At 45.1% G+C, this 16,864-nt stretch overlaps 1 protein-coding gene across 1 annotated transcript in view; it reads left to right on the top strand.

The window, feature by feature from the left end:
- The first annotated feature begins 4,032 nt into the window (after positions 1-4,032).
- The window catches only part of LOC139534699 (procollagen C-endopeptidase enhancer 2-like), a 30,430-nt gene continuing 17,598 nt past the window's right edge, over positions 4,033-16,864 (top strand). Inside the window, exons 1-2 of the mRNA XM_071334078.1 lie at positions 4,033-4,200; positions 12,095-12,203. Of these exons, the coding sequence (XP_071190179.1) occupies positions 4,106-4,200; positions 12,095-12,203 (204 nt within the window). The 5' untranslated portion in view covers positions 4,033-4,105. The remainder of the gene's footprint in view (positions 4,201-12,094; positions 12,204-16,864) is intronic.

The raw sequence follows: 16,864 nt of genomic DNA, 5'->3' as shown, positions 1-16,864 counted from the left end.
TGTCTTTTACTGAGGAGTGGCTTCCGTCTGACCACTCTACCATAAAGGCCTGATTGGTGGAGTGCAGGGATGGTTTTCCTTCTGGAAATTTCTCCCATCCCCACAGAGGAACTCTAGAGCTCTGTCGGAGTGACCATCGGGTTCTTGGTCACCTCCCTGACCAAGGCCCTTCTCCCCCGATTGCTCAGTTTTCTTGGGGACCTTCAATGCTAAAAACATTTTTTGGTACCCTTCCCCAGATCTGTGCCTCGACACAATCCTGTCTCGGAGCTTTACGGACAATTCCTTCAACCTCATGGCTTGGTTTTTGCTCTGACATGCACTTTCAACTGTGGGACCTTACATAGACAGGTGTGTGCCTTTCCAAATCATGTCCAATCAGTTGGATTTACCACAAGTGGACTTCAATCAAGTTGTACAAACATCTCCAGGATGATCAATGGAAACAGGATGCACCTGAGCTCAATTTCGAGTCTCATAGCAAAGGGTCTGAATACTTCTGTAAATAAGGTATTTCTGTTTTTATTTTTATAAATTAACAACAAATACTAAAAACCTGTTTTCGCTGTGTCATTATGGGGTATTGTTTGTAGATTGAGGGGGGGGAAAACATATTTCATCCTTTTTAGAATAAGTCTGTAATGTAACAAAAGGGGGAAGGGGTCTGAATACTTTCCGAATGTACTGTAGTCCTGACACAAATCTAGGGTTCCAACCCAAGAAGGGCTGGTTTTTCGTTCGCCAGAGACGTGACCCAGTTGTTCAGTCTAAATGTTCTGTATCTATGGACGCGACCCAGTCGTTCATTCTAAATGTTCTGTATCTATGAACGCGACCCAGTCGTTCATTCTAAATGTTCTTTATCTATGGACGCGACCCAGTCGTTCATTCTAAATGTTCTTTATCTATGGACGTGACCCAGTAATTCATTCTTACTGTTCTGTATCTATGGACGAGACCCAGTCGTTCATTCTAAATGTTCTGTATCTATGGACGCGACCCAGTCGTTCATTCTAAATGTTCTATTGCCAAACTGGCAGGCAATGTTCTTATCCCTTGCTTGCTAGCTAGCCAACTAGGGATAACTTACAGTCGCGTCAAAAAGTGCAGCCAGAATAACAGCAACGTTTAAGCTGTTTTCGAGTGACATTTATTTGGATAAATCCATAACAATTTCCTCTCCTAATGAGCTCGCTGAAGAGTCTGTCCAGAGTCTGAGTAAGATGAGTTTGTGGAGGCTGCAGTTTGTATACTAACCAGTCTCTTCACATTCTACATTCAATGTGGTTTCTGCCCAGTGGCCACCACAGCTTAAAAAAGACCAAGGAATGCCTGCGTTGTGGTTCTGCTCTTATTGACGCTAACACACAAACACTCACACGCACAAACACACACACACACCAGACAAGGATGGTGAAGGGAGGACGGCTCATAATAATGTCTGGAAAGGAGGAAATTAAATGGCATCAAATGGCCTGGAAACCGTGTTTCATGTATTTAATACCATACCACTCCAGCCGTTACCACGAGGCGGTACTCCCCGTTTAAGGTGCCCACACACAGACACACACAAAAAGATAACTAATGTAAAATATGCTGTCTTTAAAATGTGTATAGTATGAATAAACTGGAAGAAGAAGTCCATGTATTGTTGTTCATTAGTTTACTCCAATTAGGGGAGGGGTGGTAGGGTTAGGAGACAATACTGAAGTAGGAAGAAAAGTACATATAGGGGATTGGAAATGATGCAGACAATTACATTGATGGAACCCACAATCTATCTGCAATATAAAAACTGGATCTAGCCCCTTTTAAAAACAGAACTCTAACACACTCCAAACACAATGGTGATGATGATGATCACACAGTGGGTCGCAATGACAGGGATTTCCATTCCAAAGCCTGGTCAGAGTTTTAAATACCTACACAAAGGGGGAACATGTTGATACTATACGTTTAGGCAGATCATATGGGAGTCATTTCCTTTCCTTCAAATCTATTTCAAGCCTATCTATTTTCATATCCACACATCAAATACTTTTAGACGAAATGCAGTTTTAACTACCAGCTTCATGAAATGGAAGGATTCTCTGCCCTATCTTTTTGACCAGAGTGCCCTCGGGTTGCCAATAAAAACAGGTCTCCTACCATCATATCCCCAAATAATCCTCAATGACATTGGCTCTCGCTCTGTAGAAAGAAATGGTGTGTGTGGTTCAAGCAGGTTACAGTTACAGTTACAGCTAGAACTAGAGTTAGAGCTAGAGTTAGAGCTAGAATTAGAGTTAGAGTTAGAGCTAGAGTTAGAGCTAGAGTTAGAGTTAGAATTAGAGCTAGAGCTAAAGTTAGAGCTAGAGTTAGAGTTAGAGTTAGAGCTAGAATTAGAGTTAGAGCTAGAATTAGAGTTAGAGTTAGAGTTAGAGTTAGAATTAGAATTAGAGTTAGAGCTAGAATTAGAGTTAGAGTTAGAGTTAGAGCTAGAGTTAGAGTTAGAGCTAGAATTAGAGTTAGAGTTATAGCTAGAGCTAGAGTTAGAGCTAGAGTTAGAGCTAGAATTAGAGTTAGAGTTAGAGCTAGAATTAGATTAGAGTTAGAGTTAGAGCTAGAATTAGAGTTAGAGTTAGAGCTAGAGCTAGAGTTAGAGTTAGAGCTAGAGTTAGAGCTAGAGTTAGAGCTAGAATTAGAGTTAGAGCTAGAATTAGAGTTAGAGTTAGAGTTATAGCTAGAGCTAGAGTTAGAGTAGAGCTAGAATTAGAGCTAGAGTTAGAGTTAGAGCTAGAGCTAGACTTAGAGCTAGTTAGACTTAATGTTAGAGCTAGAGTTAGAGCTAGAATTAGAGCTAGAGTTAGAGTTAGAGCTAGAATTAGAGCTAGAGTTAGAGCTAGAATTAGAGCTAGACTTAGAGCTAGTTAGACTTAATGTTAGAGCTAGAGTTAGAGTTAGAGTTATAGCTAGAGCTAGAGCTAGAGTTAGAGTTAGAGCTAGAATTAGAGCTAGACTTAGAGCTAGAGTTAGAGCTAGACTTAGAGCTAGTTAGACTTAATGTTAGAGCTAGAGTTAGAGCTAGAATTAGAGCTAGAGCTAGAATTAGAGCTAGAGTTAGAGCTAGAATTAGAGCTAGAGCTAGAATTAGAGTTAGAGTTAGAGCTAGAATTAGAGCTAGAATTAGAGTTAGAGCTAGAATTAGAGCTAGAGTTAGAGCTAGAATTAGAGTTAGAGCTAGAATTAGAGTTAGAGTTAGAGTTAGAGTTATAGCTAGAGCTAGAGTTAGAGTAGAGCTAGAATTAGAGCTAGAGTTAGAGTTAGAGCTAGAGCTAGACTTAGAGCTAGTTAGACTTAATGTTAGAGCTAGAGTTAGAGCTAGAATTAGAGCTAGAGCTAGAATTAGAGCTAGAGTTAGAGCTAGAATTAGAGCTAGAGCTAGAATTAGAGTTAGAGTTAGAGCTAGAATTAGAGCTAGAATTAGAGTTAGAGCTAGAATTAGAGCTAGAATTAGAGTTAGAGCTAGACTTAGAGCTAGAGCTAGAATTAGAGCTAGAGCTAGAGCTAGAATTAGAGTTAGAGTTAGAGTTAGAGTTAGAGCTAGAATTAGAGTTAGAGTTAGAGCTAGAGCTAGACTTAGAGCTAGTTAGACTTAATGTTAGAGCTAGAGTTAGAGCTAGAGTTAGAGTTAGTTGCTGTGGCTGTAGGAGTAGTGAAGCAGTCCTTCGTTATATACATCCACAGTAACACTGGAATTCTGCCTGTGACACACACACACCTTATATTCCAATATATTTAATTTGTTATATTTCACCTGTTTTCCAACAATACAATACTCATATGTTTACATGTAGGTTATTTGTTCACTTGTCACATGACACCCCAGCCACACGACCAAATAAAACATGGCATCCCCATCTGGGACATATTAAACTCTCCTTCTCTCGCCCCTCTCGTTCCTCCCCTCCTCGTACCCATGCCTCCTGTAGCCCTCTCTCTCCCTCTCCTTTCTACATCCTCTACTCTGCCTCTCCCTCCCTCTCTCCCTCCTTTCTGTCTTCCTCTACTCGCCCTCTCTCTCTGGTCTGTTCCCTCTCTTGGTCTGTGTGGGCATCAGAGCAGGATGCAGGGCAGGGTGTGTATGTGGACTGTGTCTGTCCTCCTGTCGATGACACTGGGATGGACCCAGGCTCAAAGCCAGACCACTAATTTTACCAGGTGAGTCAGAAAAAAGGTGTGTGCGTTCACTTGAGGGTGCATTTGTGTGTTTAAAGAATGTGTGTGTGTTAGTGTCAACGTGTCTTTGGTCAGTGTGTACCCAGTGTGCATGTGTGTGTTTGTGTCAACGTTTCATGTGTGTGCATATTAACACATGTGTAGATTTGAACACAGTAAGCCAGTTGGCTTGCCTGTTTGTCTGAAAGCATTTGCATTTTTCATCTGTTCCTGTCTCTCTGCACTGTTTAAATCTGTTCCTGTCTTTCTGCACTGTTGTAATCTGTTCCTGTCTATCTGCACTGTTTTAATCTGTTCCTGTCTCTCTGCACTGTTTTCATCTGTTCCTGTCTATCTGCACTGTTTTAATCTGTTCCTGTCTTACTGCACTGTTTTCATCTGTTCCTGTCTCTCTGCACTGTTTTAATCTGTTCCTGTCTTACTGCACTGTTTTCATCTGTTCCTGTCTATCTGCACTGTTTTAATATGTTCCTGTCTCTCTGCACTGTTTTAATCTGTTCCTGTCTCTCTGCACTGTTTTCATCTGTTTCTGTCTCTCTGCACTGTTTTAGTCTGTTCCTGTCTTTCTGCACTGTTTTAATCTGTTCCTGTCTCTCTGCACTGTTTTAATCTGTTCCTGTCTTTCTGCACTGTTTTCATCTGTTCCTGTCTCTCTGCACTGTTTTAGTCTGTTCCTGTCTTTCTGCACTGTTTTAATCTGTTCCTGTCTCTCTGCACTGTTTTAGTCTGTTCCTGTCTTTCTGCACTGTTTTAATCTGTTCCTGTCTTTCTGCACTGTTTTCATCTGTTCCTGTCTCTCTGCACTGTTTTAGTCTGTTCCTGTCTTTCTGCACTGTTTTAATCTGTTCCTGTCTCTCTGCACTGTTTTAATCTGTTCCTGTCTTCCTGCACTGTTTTAATCTGTTCCTGTCTTTCTGCACTGTTTTAATCTGTTCCTGTCTCTCTGCACTATTGTTTTCCCCTAAAACTCAATTCTTTCCCCTAGTGTAGTTAGAAATAGCATGTAGGCGGTTAGGCAGGACCCACAGGAGGACATGATGTGGTTAGTATGGAGACTAGCTAGCCCTGCTCTGTCTGTGGCACCCTGTTTCCTAGTGCACCATTTTTAATCAGATCCCTTTCAGCCTCAACGGTCCAGATGGGAACTATGGGAGTTTGGATCTTTATCATCAGAACTTTTGACTCTCCTCAGAATTTGTGACGGCCGCATCTCGCTACCCACTTCACTAAACCACCACACGAGATACAGAGCAGTGGAAAGTTAGCGCAGGTTTGACAAGCAGATATTTGTGTGCTGTTTTATTTAGCTTGGCACGTTAGAAGGGAGGGACCAGACCACTTGAGATATTTAGGACGTTGGACCACGCAGTGTGGCTTTTCCGGCACTACTTTAAACACAAAGCAACCCTGTCAGGACCTGGAAGTGGAACATGGTTGGAGAAGGGAGCGGGTCAGGGAGGCAAACTTTCTACAACACGACATCTCTGAACTATAAACTGAGCCATGGGGGTTGTGATAAAAAAGTGTTGACTGTGGATATGATTTTGTGTATACAGCACAGTATGTTGGAACACAGTGATGCCTTTTACAACAGATCAGAACCATTACAGTTGTTTGAATTAAATATTAAATATTAATGTCGAATAAGCCTGAGGGCTTGCTGTAAAATATACCTCTGTGTGTGTGTGTGTGTGTGTGTGTGTGTGTGTGTGTGTGTGTGTGTGTGTGTGTGTGTGTGTGTGTGTGTGTGTGTGTGTGTGTGTGTGTGTGTGTGTGTGTGTGTGTGTGTGTGTGTGTGTGTGTGTGTGTGTGTGTGTGTGTGTGTGTGTGTGCATATAACAGGCTATTTGTAGTGCCGATTGGTTTCAGTTTTTCAAAAGTGCCACTGTTTGCCTGTGGCCCCTGTGGCCCCATGCCAAAGTAAAGTGTGCATCGTGTGTGGTGACACTTTTCTGATGTGGCACCGCTTTAACACGAGCGTGTGTGTTGACCAGCTGGCGGGCATCTTCTCGGACATCTTCAACCGGTCCCTGTCCCAGGTTGTAGTCCCCACCTGCTTTAAGGAGACCACCATCATCCCAGTGCCCAAGAAACACAAGGTGACCCTGTCGTGCTCACCCCGGTCATCATGAAGCGCTTCGAGAGGCTGGACAAGATCCACATCAAGGCCAGTGTGCCAGACACACTGGACCCACTCCAATTAGTCTACCGCTCCAACAGATCCACTGAGTCCATTTCCCCCGCTATTCACACGGCCGCTACACATCTGGACAAGAGGAACACCTATGTCAGAATGCTGTTCATTGATTACAGTTCAGCATTAAACACTATTGTTCCCCTCCAAGCTCGACACCAAGCTCAGAACCCTGGGTCTGGAGACCAAGCTCAGAGTCCTGGGTCTGGACACCAAGCTCAGAGTCCTGGGTCTGGACACCAAGCTCAGAGTCCTGGGTCTGGACACCAAGCTCAGAGTCCTGGGTCTGGACACCAAGCTCAGAGCCCTGGGTCTGGACACCAAGCTCAGAGTCCTGGTTCTGAACACCAAGCTCAGAGTCCTGGGTCTGGACACCAAGCTCAGAGCCCTGGGTCTGAACACCAAGCTCAGAGTCCTGGGTCTGGACACCAAGCTCAGAGTCCTGGGTCTGGACACCAAGCTCAGAGTCCTGGGTCTGAACACCAAGCTCAGAGTCCTGGGTCTGGACACCAAGCTCAGAGTCCTGGGTCTGGACACCAAGCTCAGAGCCCTGGGTCTGAACACCAAGCTCAGAGTCCTGCGTCTGGACACCAAGCTCAGAGTCCTGGGTCTGGACACCAAGCTCAGAGTCCTGGGTCTGAACACCAAGCTCAGAGTCCTGCGTCTGGACACCAAGCTCAGAGTCCTGGGTCTGAACACCAAGCTCAGAGTCCTGCGTCTGGACACCAAGCTCAGAGTCCTGGGTCTGGACACCAAGCTCAGAGCCCTGGGTCTGAACACCAAGCTCAGAGTCCTGGGTCTGGACACCAAGCTCAGAACCCTGGGTCTGGAGACCAAGCTCAGAGTCCTGGGTCTGGACACCAAGCTCAGAGTCCTGGGTCTGGAGACCAAGCTCAGAGTCCTGGGTCTGGACACCAAGCTCAGAGTCCTGGGTCTGGACACCAAGCTCAGAGCCCTGGGTCTGGACACCAAGCTCAGAGTCCTGGGTCTGGACACCAAGCTCAGAACCCTGGGTCTGGAGACCAAGCTCAGAGTCCTGGGTCTGGACACCAAGCTCAGAGTCCTGGGTCTGGACACCAAGCTCAGAGTCCTGGGTCTGGACACCAAGCTCAGAGCCCTGGGTCTGAACACCAAGCTCAGAGTCCTGGGTCTGAACACCAAGCTCAGAGTCCTGGGTCTGAACACCAAGCTCAGAGTCCTGGGTCTGGACACCAAGCTCAGAGCCCTGGGTCTGGACACCAAGCTCAGAGCCCTGGGTCTGAACACCAAGCTCAGAGTCCTGGGTCTGGACACCAAGCTCAGAGTCCTGCGTCTGGACACCAAGCTCAGAGTCCTGGGTCTGGACACCAAGCTCAGAGTCCTGCGTCTGGACACCAAGCTCAGAGTCCTGGGTCTGGACACCAAGCTCAGAGTCCTGGGTCTGGACACCAAGCTCAGAGCCCTGGGTCTGGAGACCAAGCTCAGAGTCCTGGGTCTGGACACCAAGCTCAGAGTCCTGGGTCTGGACACCAAGCTCAGAGTCCTGGGTCTGGACACCAAGCTCAGAGTCCTGGGTCTGGAGACCAAGCTCAGAGTCCTGGGTCTGGACACCAAGCTCAGAGTCCTGGGTCTGGACACCAAGCTCAGAGTCCTGCGTCTGGACACCAAGCTCAGAGTCCTGCGTCTGGACACCAAGCTCAGAGTCCTGCGTCTGGACACCAAGCTCAGAGTCCTGGGTCTGGACACCAAGCTCAGAGTCCTGGGTTTGGAGACCAAGCTCAGAGTCCTGGGTCTGGACACCAAGCTCAGAGTCCTGGGTTTGGAGACCAAGCTCAGAGTCCTGGGTCTGGACACCAAGCTCAGAGTCCTGGGTCTGGACACCAAGCTCAGAGTCCTGCGTCTGGACACCAAGCTCAGAGTCCTGCGTCTGGACACCAAGCTCAGAGTCCGGCGTCTGGACACCAAGCTCAGAGTCCTGGGTCTGGACACCAAGCTCAGAGTCCTGGGTCTGGACACCAAGCTCAGAGTCCTGGGTCTGGACACCAAGCTCAGAGTCCTGCGTCTGGACACCAAGCTCAGAGTCCTGGGTCTGGACACCAAGCTCAGAGTCCTGGGTCTGGACACCAAGCTCAGAGTCCTGGGTCTGGACACCAAGCTCAGAGTCCTGGGTCTGGACACCAAGCTCAGAGTCCTGGGTCTGGACACCAAGCTCAGAGTCCCGGGTCTGGACACCAAGCTCAGAGTCCTGGGTCTGGAGACCAAGCTCAGAGTCCTGGGTCTTGAGACCAAGCTCAGAGTCCTGGGTCTGGAGACCAAGCTCAGAGTCCTGGGTCTGGACACCAAGCTCAGAGTCCTGGGTCTGGAGACCAAGCTCAGAGTCCTGGGTCTGGAGACCAAGCTCAGAGTCCTGGGTCTGGAGACCAAGCTCAGAGTCCTGGGTCTGGACACCAAGCTCAGAGTCCTGGGTCTGGAGACCAAGCTCAGAGTCCTGGGTCTGGAGACCAAGCTCAGAGTCCTGGGTCTGGACACCAAGCTCAGAGTCCTGGGTCTGGACACCAAGCTCAGAACCCTGGGTCTGGACACCAAGCTCAGAGTCCTGGGTCTGGACACCAAGCTCAGAGCCCTGGGTCTGGACACCAAGCTCAGAGCCCTGCGTCTGAACACCAAGCTCAGAGCCCTGCGTCTGGACACCAAGCTCAGAGTCCTGCGTCTGGACACCAAGCTCAGAGTCCTGGGTCTGGACACCAAGCTCAGAGCCCTGCGTCTGGACACCAAGCTCAGAGTCCTGGGTCTGGACACCAAGCTCAGAGTCCTGCGTCTGGACACCAAGCTCAGAGTCCTGCGTCTGAACACCAAGCTCAGAGTCCTGGGTCTGGACACCAAGCTCAGAGTCCTGCGTCTGGACACCAAGCTCAGAGTCCTGCGTCTGGACACCAAGCTCAGAGTCCTGCGTCTGAACACCAAGCTCAGAGTCCTGGGTCTGGACACCACCCTCTGCAACTGGACTTCCTGACGGGCAGACCACAGTCTGTGAGGATCGGCAACAACACCTCCTCCACACTGACTCTCAACACAAACACAGGAGCCCCCCCCAGGGATGTTTCCTCAGCCGTCTGCTGTACTCCCTGTTTACCCACGACTGTGTGGCTTTGCACGACACCAACCCTATCATCTAGTTTGCTGATGACACCACGGTTGTTAGGCCTGATAACAGACAACGACAAGTCAGCATATAGGGGGGGGATTTTAAGTGCCTCTGAGTCCACATCACCTATGACTTGACATGGACCGACAACACCACCCACTGTTGTCAAGAGGGCGCAACAGCACTTCCTGCCACGAGCTGTTCTCTTCCTTACCGTCGGGTCGATGGTATCGGAGCAAGAGGTCTGATACCAACAGGCTCAGAGACAGTTTCTATCTACAAAGCCATCAGACTGCTGAACACTTGAACTGGACTGACCACCTGCTCTGACTCTCTGCACCTTAGCACACATGCACCAACACACACACACACACACACACACACACACACACACACACACACACACACACACACACACACACACACACACACACACACACACACACACACACACACACACACACACACACACACACACACACACTGCTACTACCAGATTCTTATTATACTGCTCAGTTTATACACTGTCTCCATCCTCCTTCCTCTATACACGTTTAAATATTACACGATAAATAGTACCTTCCTGTATTATACTGATGCTAAAATGTTTATTCTATTCTACTGAGCCATTTACTTTATGTTGGTATTCTTATCTTGTATTATTTCTTGTTGTTGTTGTATTGTCGAGAAGGAACCTGCAAGCTATCATTTTGTTGGATGATGTATACCATACATACAAATAACAAAACTCTAAACGTGCGTATACGTGTGTGTCTATGCTTGACTGTGCTCCAACATACATATTATCCGTGTTTACTGCCCAGGATTGGGCCTACCTTTATAAAAACCCCTATGTGAGTTCTCAGGCCCTTCCCAGCGTCAGAGAACAGAGTGGGTCTGTGTTGCCGGTGGGTTCAGTGTGTTTAGAGAGGGGTTCTGCCCCCAGAATGTTGATGCTTAAAGGAGTTACCTTAGTAGCAAGGTTCCTGTGACGTCTGAAACCGTTTTCTATAGACTTATAAAACATGCCATGGATCGGTTCATTTTTACTCACAGAAAAGAGAAATAATATAATGGATCTCTCTCTCAAATTCAATTCAAGTGAAATAGATAAACAAAAGTGAAATAATCAATTTATTTTTTACTCTAAACATTAACACTCACAAAAGTTGTTGTTGGTGGTGGTGGTGGCTCCCTCTCTCCCTCCTGCTCTCTCTCTCTCCCTCCCTCCCTCCTGCTCTCTCTCTCTCTCTCTCTCTCTCTCTCTCTCTCTCTCTCTCTCTCTCTCTCTCTCTCTCTCTCTCTCTCTCTCTCTCTCTCTCTCTCTCTCTCTCTCTCTCCCTCTCTCTCAATTCAATGGGCTTCATTCGCATTGCAAACATATGTTAACATTGCCAAAAGCAAGTGAAGTAGATAATATACAAAAGTGAAATAAACAATTAAAATGAACAGTAAACATTACACTCATAGAAGTTCCAAAATAATAAAGACATTACAAATGTCATATTATGCATATATACAGTGCTGTAATGATGACAAATGGTTGAAGTACAAAAGGGAAAATAAACATTAATATGGGTTGAATTTACAATGGTGTTTGTTCTTCACTGGTTGCCCTTTTCTTGTGATAACAGGTCACAAATCTGCCTACGGCGACCTTTCTCAATAGCAAGGCTATTCTCACTGAGTCTGTACATAGTCAAAGCTTTCCTTAAGTTTGGGTCAGTCAAAGTGGTCAGGTATTCTACCACTGTGTACTCTCTGTTTAGGGCCAAATAGCATTCTAGTTTATCTCAGTTTTTTTGTTCAGTCTTTCCAATGTGTCAAGTAATTATCTTTTTGTTTTCTCATAATTTGGTTGGGTCTAATTGTATTGCTGTCCTGGGCTCTGTGGAGTCTGTTTGTGTTTGTGAACAGAGCCCCAGGACCAGATTGCTTAAGGGACTCTTCTCCAGATTAATCTCTCTGTAGGTGATGACTTTGTTATGTAAGGTTTGGGAATCACTTCCTTTTAGGTGGTTGTAGAATTTAATGTCTCTCTCTCTCGCTCTGTCTCCTCCCACACATTCTTTCTCTCTCTCACTCTCTCTCTCACTCTCTCTCTCTCTGTCTCTCTGTCTCTCTCTCTGTCTCTATCTCTCTCTCTCTCTCTGTTTCTCTCTCTCTCTCTCTGTTTCTCTCACTCCCTCTCTCTCTCTCTCTCCCTCCTGCTCCCTCTCTCTCTCCCTCCTGCTCCCTCTCTCCCTCCTGCTCTCTCTCTCTCCCTCCCTCCCTCCTGCTCTCTCTCTCTCTCTCTCCCTGTCTCTCTCTCTCTCTCTCCCTGTCTCTCTCTCTCTCCTCCCTCTCTCTCTCTCTCCTCCTCCCTCTCTCTCTCTCTCCCTCTCTCTCTCTCTCTCTCTCTCTCTCTCTCTCTCTCTCTCTCTCTCTCTCTCTCTCTCTCTCTCTCTCTCTCTCTCTCTCTCTCTCTCTCTCTCTCTCTCTCTCTCTCTCTCTCTCTCTCTCTCTCTCTCTCTCTCTCTCTCTCTCTCTCTCTCTCTCTCTCTCTCTCTCTCTCTCAGGCCTATCTTCCACTGTGGAGGTCACTTGGTGACTGAATCAGGCTTTGTGGGCAGTGAGGGATTCCCCAGCCACTACAAACCCAACAGCAAATGCACCTGGTACATCACTGTGAGTACCCAACAGAATATATACCACGACACCAGATAACACCAGAAGTACTACTCAAACCGTCCAGCTGCACCCTAGCTGTAATAACAGTACCTTCTACATAACCACATGCCACTTTAATAATGTTTACATATCTTACATTACTCATCTCATATGTATATGCTGTATTTAATAATGTTTGCATATCTTACATTACTCATCTCATATGTATATGCTGTATTTAATAATGTTTACATATCTTACATTACTCATCTCATATGTATATGCTGTATTTAATCATGTTTACATATCTTACATTACTCATCTCATATGTACAGTGGGGAGAACAAGTATTTGATACACTGCCGATTTTGCAGGTTTTCCTACTTACAAAGCATGTAGAGGTCTGTAATTTTTTTCATAGGTACACTTCAACTATGAGAGACGGAATCTAAAACAAAAATCCAGAAAATCACATTGTATGATTTTTAAGTAATTAATTTGCATTTTATTGCATGACATAAGTATTTGATACATCAGAAAAGCAGAACTTAATATTTGGTACAGAAACCTTTGTTTGCAATTACAGAGATCATACGTTTCCTGTAGTTCTTGACTAGGTTTGCACACACTGCAGCAGGGATTTTGGCCCACTCCTCCCTACAGATCTTCTCCAGATCCTTCAGGTTTCGGGGCTGTCGCTGGGCAATACGGACTTTCAGCTCCCTCCAAAGATTTTCTATTGGGTTCAGGTCTGGAGACTGGCTAGGCCACTCCAGGACCTTGAGATGCTTCTTACGGAGCCACTCCTTAGTTGCCATGGCTGTGTGCTTCGTGTCGTTGTCATGCTGGAAGACCCAGCCACGACCCATCTTCAATGCTCTTACTGAGGGAAGGAGGTTGTTGGCCAAGATCTCGCGATACATGGCCCCATCCATCCTCCCCTCAATACGGTGCAGTCGTCCTGTCCCCTTTGCAGAAAAGCATCCCCAAAGAATGATGTTTCCACCTCCATGCTTCACGGTTGGGATGGTGTTCTTGGGGTTGTACTCATACTTCTTCTTCCTCCAAACACGGCGAGTGGAGTTAGACCAAAAAGCTCTATTTTTGTCTCATCAGACCACATGACCTTCTCCCATTCCTCCTCTGGATCATCCAGATGGTCATTGGCAAACTTCAGACAGGCCTGGACATGCACTGGCTTAAGCAGGGGGACCTTGCGTGCGCTGCAGGATTTTAATCCATGACGGCGTAGTGTGTTACTAATGGTTTTCTTTGAGACTGTGGTCCCAGCTCTCTTCAGGTCATTGACCAGGTCCTGCCGTGTAGTTCTGGGCTGATCCCTCACCTTCCTCATGATCATTGATGCCCCACGAGGTGAAATCTTGCATGGAGCCCCAGACCGAGGGTGATGTGACCGTCATCCTGAACTTCTTCCATTTTCTAATAATTGCGCCAACAGTTGTTTCCTTCTCACCAAGCTGCTTGCCTATTGTCCTGTAGCCCATCCCAGCCTTGTGCAGGTCTACAATTTTATCCCTGATGTCCTTACACAGCTCTCTGGTCTTGGCCATTGTGGAGAGGTTGGAATCTGTTTGATTGTGTGTGGACAGGTGTCTTTTATACAGGTAACGAGTTCAAACAGGTGCAGTTAATACAGGTAATGAGTGGAGAACAGGAGGGCTTCTTAAAGAAAAACTAACAGGTCTGTGAGAGCCGGAATTCTTACTGGTTGGTAGGTGATCAAATACTTATGTCATGCAATAAAATGCAAATTAATTATTTAAAAATCATACAATGTGATTTTCTGGATTTTTGTTTTAGATTCCGTCTCTCACAGTTGAAGTGTACCTATGATAAAAATTACAGACCTCTACATGCTTTGTAAGTAGGAAAACCTGCAAAATCGGCAGTGTATCAAATACTTGTTCTCCCCACTGTATATGCTGTATTTTATACCATCTACTGCATCTTGCCTATGCCGCTCGTCCATCGCTCATCCGTGTATTTATATGTACATATTCTCATTCACCCCCTTTAGATTTGTGTGAATTAGGTAGTTGTTGGGGAACTGTTAGATTATGTGTTAGATAGCACTGCACTGTTGGAACTAGAAGCACAAGCATTTCGCTACACTCGCATTAACATCTGTATGTGACCAATAACATCTGCTAACCATCTGTATGTGACCAATAACATCTGTTAACCATCTGTATGTGACCAATAACATCTGTTAACCATCTGTATGTGACCAATAACATCTGCTAACCATCTGTATGTGACCAATAACATCTGTTAACCATCTGTATGTGACCAATAACATCTGCTAACCATCTGTATGTGACCAATAACATCTGTTAACCATCTGTATGTGACCAATAACATCTGTTAACCATCTGTATGTGACCAATAACATCTGTTAACCATCTGTATGTGACCAATAACATCTGCTAACCATCTGTATGTAACCAATAACATCTGTTAACCATCTGTATGTGACCAATAACATCTATTAACCATCTGTATGTGACCAATAACATCTGCTAACCATCTGTATGTGACCAATAACATCTGCTAACCATCTGTATGTGACCAATAACATCTGTTAACCATCTGTATGTGACCAATAACATCTGCTAACCATCTGTATGTGACCAATAACATCTGCTAACCATCTGTATGTGACCAATAACATCTGCTAACCATCTGTATGTGACCAATAACATCTGCTAACCATCTGTATGTGACCAATAACATCTGTTAACCATCTGTATGTGACCAATAACATCTGTTAACCATCTGTATGTGACCAATAACATCTGCTAACCATCTGTATGTGACCAATAACATCTGTTAACCATCTGTATGTGACCAATAACATCTGCTAACCATCTGTATGTGACTAATAACATCTGCTAACCATCTGTATGTGACTAATAACATCTGCTAACCATCTGTATGTGACCAATAACATCTGCTAACCATCTGTATGTGACCAATAACATCTGCTAGCCATCTGTATGTGACCAATAACATCTGTCTAACCATCTGTATGTGACCAATAACATCTGCTAACCATCTGTATGTGACCAATAACATCTGCTAGACCATCTGTATGTGACCAATAACATCTGCTAACCATCTGTATGTGACCAATAACATCTGCTAACCATCTGTATGTGACCAATAACATCTGCTAACCATCTGTATGTGACCAATAACATCTGCTAACCATCTGTATGTGACCAATAACATCTGCTAACCATCTGTATGTGACCAATAACATCTGCTAACCATCTGTATGTGACCAATAACATCTGCTAACCATCTGTATGTGACCAATAACATCTGCTAGCCATCTGTATGTGACCAATAACATCTGCTAACCATCTGTATGTGACCAATAACATCTGCTAACCATCTGTATGTGACCAATAACATCTGTTAACCATCTGTATGTGACCAATAACATCTGTTAACCATCTGTATGTGACCAATAACATCTGCTAACCATCTGTATGTGACCAATAACATCTGCTAACCATCTGTATGTGACCAATAACATCTGCTAACCATCTGTATGTGACCAATAACATCTGCTAACCATCTGTATGTGACCAATAACATCTGCTAACCATCTGTATGTGACCAATAACATCTGCTAACCATCTGTATGTGACCAATAACATCTGCTAACCATCTGTATGTGACCAATAACATCTGCTAACCATCTGTATGTGACCAATAACATCTGCTAACCATCTGTATGTGACCAATAACATCTGCTAACCATCTGTATGTGACCAATAACATCTGTTAACCATCTGTATGTGACCAATAACATCTGCTAACCATCTGTATGTGACCAATAACATCTGCTAACCATCTGTATGTGACCAATAACATCTGTTAACCATCTGTATGTGACCAATAACATCTGCTAACCATCTGTATGTGACCAATAACATCTGTTAACCATCTGTATGTGACCAATAACATCTGCTAACCATCTGTATGTGACCAATAACATCTGTTAACCATCTGTATGTGACCAATAACATCTGTTAACCATCTGTATGTGACCAATAACATCTGTTAACCATCTGTATGTGACCAAGCCCAAGGGACTACTAGGGGGGCACTTGAACATTCGTCGTAGTGTCATTCCAAAAAGTGATCAAATTCCAACATCTTCTCACAGACTCCAACCTTGACTTCCTCTGCCTCTCAGAGACATGTCCTCTGCCTCTCAGAGACATGTCCTCTGCCTCTCAGAGACATGGCTCCATACAAACTCTCCATCTGCTGCTTTGATTGTGCCTGGCTACAATGTTTTCAGGAGAGACAGGATTGAAGGAAGAGGGGATCTGATAATTTACATTAAAGAACATATCCGATGTAAACAAATTGAGTGGTCATGTGATAATGAACTAGAATGTATTGACCTGAACGTTACACTGTCAACCCCAAATGTCTTTTACCCTTATTGGAATGAATAGGCCACCTTCCACCAAAAGTGTGTGTTTTGATCAGTTTAATAACATGCTTAGGGAATGTGATTTGGGAAAGAGGTCATCTTAATGGGAGGTTTTAACATTAATTATGAAGACAAGTCTTGTAGGAAAACCCTCAAAACGGGTCACTAATACCTTTGACCTTACACAGCTAGTTAAAGGGCCAAC

The sequence above is a fragment of the Salvelinus alpinus genome, chromosome 11, assembly GCF_045679555.1.
Source record: "Salvelinus alpinus chromosome 11, SLU_Salpinus.1, whole genome shotgun sequence".
Classification (NCBI taxonomy): Eukaryota; Metazoa; Chordata; class Actinopteri; order Salmoniformes; family Salmonidae; genus Salvelinus; species Salvelinus alpinus.
The sequence above is the reverse complement of the archived record's forward strand: the minus strand, read 5'-3'. Positions and strand labels throughout refer to the sequence as shown.